At 40.0% G+C, this 12,350-nt stretch overlaps 1 protein-coding gene across 2 annotated transcripts in view; it reads left to right on the top strand.

The window, feature by feature from the left end:
• TBC1D23 (TBC1 domain family member 23) overlaps positions 1-12,350 on the top strand; it is a 48,578-nt gene that overhangs the window by 16,629 nt on the left and 19,599 nt on the right. For both annotated transcript variants that reach the window (XM_074999482.1, XM_074999473.1), the window contains exons 4-10: positions 205-409; positions 6,031-6,154; positions 7,962-8,086; positions 8,190-8,236; positions 9,296-9,399; positions 10,542-10,664; positions 11,993-12,085. In XM_074999482.1, coding sequence (XP_074855583.1) covers positions 205-409; positions 6,031-6,154; positions 7,962-8,086; positions 8,190-8,236; positions 9,296-9,399; positions 10,542-10,664; positions 11,993-12,085 — 821 coding nt within the window. The remainder of the gene's footprint in view (positions 1-204; positions 410-6,030; positions 6,155-7,961; positions 8,087-8,189; positions 8,237-9,295; positions 9,400-10,541; positions 10,665-11,992; positions 12,086-12,350) is intronic.

Below are 12,350 nucleotides of genomic sequence, written 5' to 3'. Positions count from 1 at the left end.
GAGCTAACCTCGTTATCCCCACCCTTGCTCTGGCTTATTTATACCTGGCTCTGCAGATTTCCAAGACCAGCATCAGATGAAGTGAGTCTGTGCTCACGAAAGCTCACGCTCAAAACTTTTCTGTTAGTCTATAAGGTGCCACAGGACCCTTCGTTGCCATTCCATAACTGTCTCTGAAATATTTCTTACACTTTCTATTTACAGATCAGCTGTCTGTGCCAGAAGAAGAGAAGTCAGTATTAATTTTGGATATTGAATCCATTATTACCTTTTATTGTAAATCACGTAATGTTAAATACAGTTCCTGCCTTGGTTGGATACATCTACTCAAGCCACTGGTGCAGCTTCGAATTCCATGCAGTGATTTGTACAATTGTTTTTATGCTATCATGAACAAGTACATTCCCAGGTAAAGTGTGTATGCGCGCGCATGCGTACAAGTGTATGTTTCAGAGAGAGAAAACGAACTGCCTTTGCTGGTACTGAATGTATAAATTTTTCAGAAGAACTAATTTCTGTGGAAAGTTACATAATAAAGGAATAGCCTTGTTGGAAGCAAAATTGCCAAATTCTCTCAGATTATAGTAAACCCTTGAAATATGCAGCTTCAAGTTGCATGTAACTTGCTTTAGCATGAGTTAAGCACATCTTGAAGCTGCTCTGTGGCCCCTTACCCCTGCCTTCCGCCGGTGGCACAGCTGTCAGGCTGACAGCCCTGCAGCTGGGGAACGCAGGGGGAAGGGGCTTTTTGCTTGCCTAGCTTCCAAAAGCCTTCTCCCTGCCTTCCTCCGGTGGTGGGGCTGCCACCTGTGCCACTGGAGGAAGGCAGGGAGAAGCAGCCAGGAAACTGACCAACCCTGGTGGTCAGTTTTCCAGTCTCACAAGGCGGGGGCAGGGGTTGGGAACCAAGGGACAGTCTGGTTCACACCTGCCATGCGCTGGTAGAACCAGGAAACTGACCAGCCATGAGCTGGTCTGTTTCCTGGATCCTGCAAGTGGCAGGAAGATGGGAACCAGGCTGCCCCTTGGTTCCCAGTTCCCCACCACTCTGGGAGCCAGGAAACTGACCGGCCCTGGTCAGCTGGTCTGTTTCCTGTCTCCTGCAAGCTCAGGGGAGTTGGAAACCAGGTTGCATCCTGGGTTCCTCTTCCCCCACCCAGCTTGTGCGAAAATTCGAATTACGTGGGGGTTGCAAGAACACAATCCCCGCATAACTCAAGGATTTACTGCATTGTAAAATTAGAAGGGGTACATGAAAATGTAATTAATCTGAATGCTATGGTTTTGCTAGATATGGTTCCAGAAAAAGAATTTTCATGGTATAATTAACTCTCACGTAATTGGCACACATTCCCTAAACCTTTTCAAAAGGCACAATGTCTCCTTATGCAATATGGGAAGTACTTGTTTAGAAACTATTCTGCCTATATGTTCCGTGAAGCAGAATAATCTCTAAATTTACTCTCCCCTTCTTAGCATTTTGCATATGTTTAATGCCTGTGTTCCAGGGAGTTCAAAGCACTTCACAAATGCTAAATTTCTTAACACCTACTAAAGGACATATATACTATTTTAACCATTTTGGGGTGGGAAAATTGAGGCATGGAAAGGTCTTATTTCCCAAAATGCACTGTAGATAATTCTCAGTTTGGAAATAAAACTCAGGAATCCTGAAGCACCATCTGCTGTTTTAACCACTGCAGTTATTCGCTCATCTTAAATGTATTACAGTAATGCCTGGAGACTGCAGATGTGTGAAGTGCTGTACATATACATCAGAATGAAAGATCTTAGTTCAGAAGAGAGAAAGAGGGAGAAAATGTGACTCCCTTTTTACAAATGAGACATGATGAGATTTGCCGAGATTTCACAGGCAGTCTGTAGCAGAATTGTCTGTGAAACCCAACTCTTGTGTGTCCAAGTCCAGTGTCTTAACCAGAGGGCTATCCTCATACTCTTTTTATTCTCAAAAAAGGCAACATAATATTTTTTAAGTATCAGCAATAAGGATATTATCTGAAATCCTAATTGTAAGCTTATTATTGTAGAAATTATTTTATTGACATCAGGTAGAGAAATATTCAGAAAAAGCAGTAGACTATTAAATTGTAGACACTTTTCCTTGAAGATATCCAGTTTAACAAAGCAAGGGAAGGAAGACACAATACATAAAATTAATAGAATTGTTCTTAAAGAGAGAATGATTTTCAGATGTTTCCAAAATCTGATACTTGTTCTCAAAGATTTGTTTATTATAAAAAATTGTTCACTTCTCCCTGCATCTAGCTATTTTTATCCATGTTTTGTAAAATAATAATTATTCTTATTATCTGGACAGTTAATTGACCAGCTTATGTGGAAAACGTCAAGCCATTAATGTTCACACATCTGTTTTTATTAAGGACTGTAATATTCTTAAATAGAAAAGAGTTCAAAATAGTCTTGTAGTGAGTGTGCGTAAGAGAGGTTAATGAAAAATTTGAGTGGAAACTGATTAGTAAAATGATTTTGTTATAACATACTAAAATAGATATACAGTAACAAAGGTTTTGTAGAAATTACCTTCCGAGATCTTGTTATTTAAGTGGAAAAACAATATTCCAGTTCTTCTGAGGGTGAGATCTGAGCCAGAGCTGCCTACTCCCTGTGCACCCATGTTCTGTACTTATAGTGCCACCCCCTTACAGCAGCCTTCTCCTTGTACAGTAAGTGCTGTTCAGGGACCTCATAGCTTCCACCTCTTCCCCTTCCCTTTCCTGTTACTAGCAGCCAAGGGCATGCTGAGAAATGTAGTCCTTTCTCTGTTCCAGAGCCAGCTCTTTAGGCAGAGAGCTGGGCCAAGGAACTACAACTCCCAGGGCTTGTCTACACTACCACCTTCCTTTGAAGGAAGGATGGTAATTAGAGTGTTGGGAGTTTACTAATGAACTGCTGCGGTGCATAGGCAGTACTTCATTAAGCAAATTCTCCTCCCACCTCTCCCCGGCAGCAACTTTGAAGTACCGGCATGCATCTAACTGCAGCTCACCCGCTGGTCCTTTGAAGTGCTGGGGCAACTTCGAAGTCCCTTTACTCCTCATGCTTCGAAGTTGCCGAGGAGGGGAATTTGCTTAATGAAGTGCTGCCTATGCACCGCAGCATTTCATTTGTAAACTCCCCAAACCCTAATTACCATCCTTCCTTTGAAGGAAGGTGGTAGTGTAGACAAGCCCCCAGAGTGCCTTTTGGTTCCTCATCATGATTTGCTGGCTCTCCCTGCACAGTACAGCAGGGAGAGAAACCAGACATGAGAGGTGCATTCACGCACACCCTACATGCAGGCCTCACCACGGAAAATCAAAACAAATGACCACACATTTATCACATCATGCAAAGATAAGAATGAATCCAGCAGCTGGGTCTACGTAGTATAAGAGGCTGGCAACAGATTGGGGATTTGCTGGCAGACGCGTGGCTTGTTTACTGCTGGCAGCAGCCACTGCCAGCAGAGTGATTTTGTGCAGCTATACTAATTAGCCATGCAATTATGGTAATGAGCAGCCATTTGCAATTGTGAGACAGCTCATTTCCATGAAGCTTTCGGCACTACAAGCCCGTGTAGACCCAGCCAACGTGTATTAGTATATCATCTGAAATAGTGATAAACAAATAGAATGTTGGTAGATGATTGATAGTCACAGTATTTCTCATCTTTGTTTGATAACGGTAGGTGTACTGTTAAAAATTTTTTCCACATTGTTGTCACATGGCAGCATAACCTCTGCTGAGGTGTGGAACATAGATTCCTCTTAAAATAGCCAGATCTATTCTTTCTTTGGTTAAAAATGATGCCTTAAATCAGCATCTCAAACACTTTTTTCCTTTAATTTTTCACTTTTGAGTCCATTTTGAATATTGGTAGCTGATAAAGTCTGAGTGACTTGAGCTCTTTTATTAACATTCACACCAAAATTGATTTTTGAACCTAAATTGTTATGCTGAAAATAAGACAATGGAATGTCTTTCATCAGTCATCTTGCACTGTTAACTTGAATGTGAAAACAGTGATGTTTAGAATCTAAAATAATTCATTTAATTGGTTTCACCTAAAACTTCAATACCATAGAATTGCTCACGTAAGAGACATTCAACTAACTACATCAATCGGAAGAGCTGTATGTTCAGTGGACTTAAATTAGAAGAAAGATCTGTCTTTACAATCATCTAAATTAATTTTATCTTGCTTCATACCATGGTTTGCCTCTCTTTCCTCTCCACTAATTGCTTAATATTAAATTTGGTGTACATGAAGTTCTTTTAAAATCACTTAGGTCAGTTTTATTACACAGAATCACAGGGCTGGAAGGGACCTCAGGAGGTCATCTAGTCCAGCCCCCTGCTTCAAGCAGGATCAACCCCCACTAAGTCATCCCAGCCAGGGCCTTGTCCAGCCAGGACTTAAAAACCTTCAGGGATGGAGAATCCAGCACCTTTCTAGGCAATGCATTCCAATGCTTCATCACTCTCCTGGTGAAGTAGTTTTTCCCAATATCTAACCTACACCTCTCCCTCTTCAACTTCAGACCATTACTCCTTGTTCTGCCATCTGACGCCACTGAGAACAGTTTCTCACCCTCCTCTTTAGAGCTCCCCTTCAGGAAGTTGAAGGCTGCTATTAAATCACCCCTCAGTCTTCTCTTCTGTAAACTAAACAAGCCCAAATCCCTCAGCCTGTCCTCATAGGTCTTGTGCTCCAGTCTTAATCATTTTTGTTGCCCTCCGCTGAACCTGCTCCAGCACATCCACATCCTTTTTATACTGGGAGGCCCAACACTGGACACAATATTCCAGATGTGGCCTCACCAGTGTCGAATAGAGGGGAACAACTCCTCCTCTAGATCTGCTCCAAATGCTCCTCCTAATGCACTCTAGTATGCCATTAGCCTTCTTGGTTACAAGGGCACACTATTTACTCATATCCAGCCTTTCATCCACCATAACCCCTAGGTCCCTTTCCATCATACTGCTGCTGAGCCAGTCGGTCCCCAGCCTATAACAATGCTTGGGATTCTTCTGCCCCAGGTGCAGGACTCTACACTTCTCCTTGTTGAGCCACATCAGTTTTCTTTTGGCCCAGTTCTCCAATTTATGCAGGTCACTCTGGATTCTGTCTCCACCCTCCAGCATATCTACCTCTCCCCTTAGATTTGTGTCATCCGCAAACTTGCTGAGGGTGCAATCCAGTCCCTCACCCAGGTTATTAATAAAGATGTTGAATAACACTGGCCCCAGAACTGAGCCTTGCGGCACTCTGCTTGAAACCGATCACCATCCAGATATTGAGCCATTCACCACTACTCTTTGGGCCCAGCTGTCAAGCCAGCTTTCTGTCCGTTTTATACTCCAAGGATCCAATCCATATTTCCTTAACTTATGGACAAGAATGTTGTGGGAGATCATATCAAAAGCTTTGCTGAAGTCAAGGTATATCACATCCACTGACTTCCCCATGTCCACAGAGCCTGTAACCTAGTCATAGAAGCTAATCAAATTGGTCAGGCAGGACTTGCCCCTGGTGAATCCATGTTGGCTACTTTTGATCACTTCCCCCCTTCCAAGTGCTCCAAAATGGATTTCCCCTCCATTTATTTTCCCAGGGATTGAGGGAAGGCTGGTGGGTCTATAGTTCCCTGGATTGTCCTTCTTTCCTTTTTTTAAAATTAGAATAATTTATTTCTAATAAATTTTCTTATTTCTTATTTCTCTGTTTGTTAGAATAGTTAACAATTTTTTTGTTTAGATTCCTGCCCAAAGAGCCTTTCACAAATAAATGTTGAAACTTTATTGTGATATTTAAATGTGCTTAATTTTTTTTTTAAAATCACCCTCTGATCTGCTTTAATGTGGCCAGTTGTATAAATTAAGGGATTACATGTTTCTTCTTTATACCCACAACATTATATTTTCTTTTTAGACGAATTGCCAATGTAAGCCTGATGACTGCAGTATTAAGGTGTTTTCATAAACACTGTCATGCTACTTGCTTTTTAGGGATTGTTTCCTGAAGGGGAGACCATTTCACCTATTTAGGCTTCTCCTCCAGTATCATGAGCCTGAACTCTGCTCCTTTCTTGACACGAAGAAGATGACTCCTGACTCATATGCACTCAACTGGGTAATAAAGTGAAAGTAGGGAAACATAATGAAAAATAAATTTATATAGAAACTTTTCATTACATACTGTAATTGGAATATTGATACAAGAGAAATTTGTAGATTTTACTTTTTTAGTCACTTCCAAAATGTTTTGAAATAAAGGGAGAACATCAAGTTATGTGTGTTTTGTATATCACTTGTATAGTCTCTAGCCATTCCATTCCAAATAGAAGATGAGACTAAGGGGGAATATGATAGCAGTACATACAATCATGACTGGGGGAGAAAGCATGAATAAGGTAAAGTTATTTACTTGTTCTCATAACGAAAGAAGTAGGAGTTACCAAGTGATATTAATGGGTAGCAGGTTTAAAACTAACAAAAGGAAGTTTTTCTTAACACAGTATATAGTGGGTCTGGGGAACTCGTTGCCAGAGGAGGTTGAGAACGCCAAGACTTTAACAGGGTTCCCAAAAAAACAAAAAAAACCTGAACTTTATACATTCATGAAAGCTAAGTCCATCCATGGCTGTTAGCCAGGATAGGCAGGAATGGTTTCCCTGGCCTCTGTTTGTCAGAGGTTGAAAATGGATGTCAGGAGAGGGATCACTTTCATGATTACCTGTTCTGTTCACTCCCTCTGGGGCATCACGCATTGGCCTCTGTCAGAAGACAGGTCACTGGATAGATGGACCTTTGGTCTGACCCAGTGTGACCATTCTTATGTTCTTTGGAAATAAAATTTAAGCTATTGACGCAAGGGATTTGAAGTGCTGCTTATTACATATAAGTAGCAATGCCTGAATCAACTGCTACTTTCAAAATGTGATTAAGTAGTACTGCATACCAGTTCCACACGCAGTCACTTGTTTTACATATGGACATCAGTGCAGAGATTATGAATTATAATAGGGCTAACTCAGTTTACAAATTCAGATTACCTGTTGCCTGTTTTAAATTCCTCCCTCTCTTAATAATATATTTGAATTGATGAAACTAATACTCAAAAAAATTCTTTACAGGATTGCAGCCCCACGACTGCATCACTGTCTCTTAAAGAATTGGCTTACTCCCCTCCTCCCTCCAGTTTACTAATTAATGTGATCTGGTGCTTGTTTTGAAATTGCACATCATGTTGATGTAAACACAAGTGCATATAAAAAGACTGGAAGATCACACTCTGCTATGTTATGTTGTGTAAGAAATTGAAAAAATTTGTTTCTGAGACAATTTTTGTAAGTTATATTTTTCAAGAGAAGTCTGTAAAATGTGCATATTATAAAAACGTGTGGTAAAGCTATTAAACATGCATCCTACTGGTCAGGATGTCTCTTGTATCCTTGGGCTCTACGAAGTTTTTCAGAGATTCTTCACTTCCAGCTAGAAGGGTAGAAAGCTATAAAACTGGGTATAACATATCACATTTTAAAATTAGAGCTTGAGCAGGTAATATCTAATATTCTATATGCACAAATAAATAAAATCTAGCTTTGGCCCATCATCATCTACAGCAGCAGTCAGATTGGCTGCAGTATGTTTATATATTACTCTGTAGTGAAAGTCTGTTTTAATAACTATTATCTAAAAATGTCAAAGACGTGAGGAAGTCTGAAAATAGTGAGACAGTCTGGTTCCCCAGCATGCCACTCTTTTAGAAGAAATTTTTAAGGGTAAAATTATTCTTCAGTGCTCAGTGCAGATGTACAGTTCTATGTGTCTTCAGCATTTTTTCTTTTAGCTAGCTTGTCTGTCTGTTAGTAATATTATAATCCTGCAACAGTTGTTTGACTGTTCACTTTCTCTCATGCTGTTCCCCAACTTTCCAGCTTGGAAGCCTCTTTTCATATTATTGCTCAGCAGAAGTTATTCAGGCAATATGGGACGGATACCTACAACAAGCAGATCCATTTTTTATTTATTTCTTAATGTTAATCATCCTTGTCAATGCAAAGTGAGTACATTGTTAATAATGTGATGTTGGTCACACAGTTTTGTCCATATTTGATGTTTATTTTTACTGACTTAATCCATACTTGTGTTTCTACTATTTTCAGAGATGTTATTTTAGCACAAGAATCAGACAGCAGAGAAGAAATGATAAGTATGTACTGCTCTTGTAATGCTGCTGCTAAAATAATCGTCCCCATTTGCCAGTCTGATTCCATCATTCCCTTTACAAATCCCTTCTCTAGCTATTGCTCTTCATAATGATCCTGATTGTCCCCTTCAAATCTCTGCATTGCAACACTGTTGCTGCCCAAATTCTGCTTTCATTTTCTTTCCTTCCTCCATCCCTGTTTTTGCATCCTATCCATTCTGTTCTTGTGTTTCCCTTTCCTTCTCCCACATTTGGCAGCATGCCTTTCTTCATGTCTTTGAAACAACCTCTGTACTTATACTCCAGTCCCCTCCCCATTTTTTCTCTGTATCCATCCATTTTTGTGTTTTGTTCTTTCCCATATGTCTTCATTTATATGACTTAGACTGTAGAATCTTTGGGTAAGGGTCTCTTCAATTCTGTATATAATGTTGGTTCACATGAATGAAAATGCTGGCCCATGAGCCATTAAACTTTTTTAAAACAAATATTTACGTTTTTATAGATCCAGAATGGCACCATACAGTTGTTGGAGTTTTTTGCCACTTTGGCATACAACCGGTGAATTGCATGCTCTGGATCTTCCTGAGCTCCCTCGTTACTAGAAAATATATCGGTTGCAGATTAAATTCTAAATATAGATATGTACTAAACATGAGCAATTCTGAGTTGACACTCAAACATCTAGTAAATAACATGCTCGTGAATGATGTATTTCTGAGTTGCAGAATCATTTACGGATAACAAATACTTCCTGCATTAGTCTGGCTCCAGCAGTCTGTAACTAATGAGATTTGACTACCAGTCTCATCCCATCACACAGCAATTCAGGCAGCTTAAGAACCTACTGCTATTTTCACAAATGTACTAGTAAATACCACCATGTGGTTTTCAGAACATCTGTGTTCCTGAATGAGAAGATAAATTATTATAAAGATTAGTTGACAAAGGTACTTTTGTTGTGTTCTGTTAATGTTATATTTTACTGTTTGAAGAGGCCATGTGCCATGTTTCATTTAAATGATTGTTTAATTATTAATTTCTGTATGTTGCATTTTACAGGATCCCTAGAAACTTCCCCAGCCAGTTTGGATATAGAAGATATAGAAGACCTTTTCTCTTTAGCACAATACTATAGTAGTAAAACTCCAGCATCTTTTAGAAAGGTAATAGCCAAGCAGTTAGGGAAATTACTTGACAATTTGGTGATTTTTATGAGCGGTAAATAACTCAGACAGGCCAAACTGAGACAGTGGTTCCATGGCAGGGATTGGATAGCAATCTTGGATGCAGTTTTGACAAAATGAACAGAATAAGCTGCTGAGAAGAAGGATAAATAGGGCCCTTAGCATGGAAGATAGCCCTGCATTTCTTATTGTTACAAGTAGTCCCACTGACTTCAATGCAACTAATAACTTGCAGCTAGTACTTATTACTTTTGGCTTGCTTGTTGTGTATTTTTCTGAGTATGGTGTACAAATGTTTTGGGGTAGACAAATAAGGAGGAGTGCCAAAGGGGCAAGTCTTCTAAACACACACTTCTGTTTGCTGAGATGAAGGAAAAAAATTAAGCTATGGTGACAGAACCATAGTTAATATAGGGCTCTTAAGCTTTTATTGCCCCAGCCTTCAATGTAAGGGGAGTCTGGCTGTTTTAAATGTTTTCAGAAGTTTATTGGTGGAGAGAGCTACCTTATCAAGATATGGCTCACTCTTATTTTTAAATTGTCTGTCAAGTCTAACGTACATACACTGTGCCTACAGTTACACGACAGCAATCTGTTCACAGAAGTCACAGTCAGAAGAGATTTCCTGACAAAATTTCTATCCACAGAGTGCAGCCACACACAAAAGCCAATCGGGAGAGCGCTCTGCTCTGTTGATAGAGCATCCAGATTGTGCCCTGCTAGTCTCTTGACAAATCAGGCACCCAGAAGCACTGCAGACAATACTGCCCATGGTTCTGGAAGCCCTGCCTGCCGAGAGAAGGCCCTCCAGAGCGTCCACTTAACGTTTTTGTCTACAGAACCTGTCAACAAAAGGCATTCTTCCGCATCTGAAAGAGGCAGAAGATTGTCGGCGAATGTGCCGGGTTTTGTCAAGATACTGTTAGCAAATCCCATTTAGTGTGTGGATGCTCCACTAGTTTTGTTGACAAAACCGGGGTTTTGCTAGCAAAACTTGCTGGTGTAACTGTAGACTGTGACTTCTACAATGCTACCAATCTTAGTCTGATTTTTTTTTTTTTTTAAAAAAGGTGTAGTAGCTGCAATGAATGTTAAAGGTATTTTGTGTCTCACCATAATAGAACAACCACAGTCTCTTTGGCAGCAGTTTGTTGGGACTCAAGGATGACGACACAGATTTGAGCCAAGCTCTCTGTCTAGCAACTTCGGTATCTGAGATTCTTCAAGCAAATCAGCAACATGGGGTCAGTAATTACATATACTTACTTTGCTGTTTTCCAAAAATGGGGAGGAGAAATCTGTCATTTCCCCCTCTAGCTGAAATATATTCTGGGAGCTCAAAACACAAGTTACTGTTTGCTGATTTAGAAATAATTTCATGACTTGAGATTCTAGCTCCCTTGTAAATAATCACTTAGTCATGGTGCAGTCCTTTTATGAGTGGCAATGATTCCTCTCCCTCTCCCCCAAGAAAAAAGCAAGCCTTTCATGGGAACTGAGGAGCTTAGTGTGACATTCCCATAACTTGATTCATGAAGATTGGGATGCAGTTTACAAAAAAAGTTAAATCACTCACTCACTCTTCGGGTGCGTCTACACTTGCATTCGTCTTTTGAAAGAGGTATGCAAATGAGGGAAATTGAAAACGCAAATGAAGTGTATATTTGCATATTTGACACCTTATTTGCACATTATTTCAAAAGAGCTTCTTTTGAAGGAAGAAAACCAGTGTAGCTGCTGCTCTTTCAAAGATGGGGTTTACTTTCAAAAGAACGGCACCTACACTGGTTTTCTTCTTTCCAAATAAGCGTACACAAATCCTTCCTTTCGAAAGAGGAACGCAAGTGTAGACACACCCTTCTTGTGTCAGATCACTCTCTACCTGTGATTAAGGTACTACTACAAAAGAATCCTGCCTTTAAATTATGAAATATTAATTTATGCTTCGTATTTGTGTAATATCTTGTAAGACAAATATACTATACAATATAGTGGCAGTTTCGAAATGCATGCTGCCTGTGTATCTGGAGGCCTTTCAAAACGACCCCCCTGATTTCAAAAGCCCCTTTCTTCCCAAAACCAAGTGGGAAGAAGGGCTTTTGAAACTGGGGGGGGTCGTTTTGAAAGGCCCCAGCTACATGGAAGGTGTGCGTTTCGAAACTGGCACTTTTGAAGTGCGCGCAGCCGTCATTATGCTAATAAGGCACTGCATATTTATAGCAGTGCCTCATTAGCATCTGCTGAGGTGGCTCATTACCATAACCCCTCCGAAAGGAGGAGCTACTGTGGCCACAGCCTTGGAGTATTTGGATGTGAAGACTGCTGTGTTAATGTAAGATTCCTATTGGCTTATTACTGATGTTATTTCTGCGGTCTAGCTGGTGCTCCCACACTGAATGTAGTTTTCTATTAACTAGAAAGTTACATCAGGAGACTCCTCCCCGTAGCATAGGAGGAGTTCTTACTAAATTGTAATTGCATAACAAATCTATTTGAATGGTATAACTTTCCCAGTAATTATTTTAAGCTTTACATTTGTAAATTGCAACAGGTAAAATTGTTTTTCTTTCAGGAAGGAGTAAGGTTCTTTGTAGTGGATTGTCGTCCTGCAGAACAATACAATGCTGGGCATTTATCTACAGCGTTTCACCTAGACTCAGATTTGGTTAGTATGCTTTTTATTTTGGACAAAAGTTGTCCTTAGTTAAAACAAAACTGAGACGGGGGAAGTGTCTAGTTCCATAAATGACTGGTTCTTAAATTCTGATCAGTGTAGGCTTTGTTAGTCTCTAAACAAAAGTGTCACTGAGTTTGGGAAGTCTACTTTTCTTTCCCTTGTTGTTTGTATGATAAAATCTAACCTTCTGATATATGGACAATGTAATATATTACGATCTGTAGTCTAGAGACTAACACAGTTTGGCTGTCGA

Source organism: Carettochelys insculpta, chromosome 1 (assembly GCF_033958435.1).
Source record: "Carettochelys insculpta isolate YL-2023 chromosome 1, ASM3395843v1, whole genome shotgun sequence".
NCBI classification, from domain to species: domain Eukaryota; kingdom Metazoa; phylum Chordata; order Testudines; family Carettochelyidae; genus Carettochelys; species Carettochelys insculpta.
The sequence above is the reverse complement of the archived record's forward strand: the minus strand, read 5'-3'. Positions and strand labels throughout refer to the sequence as shown.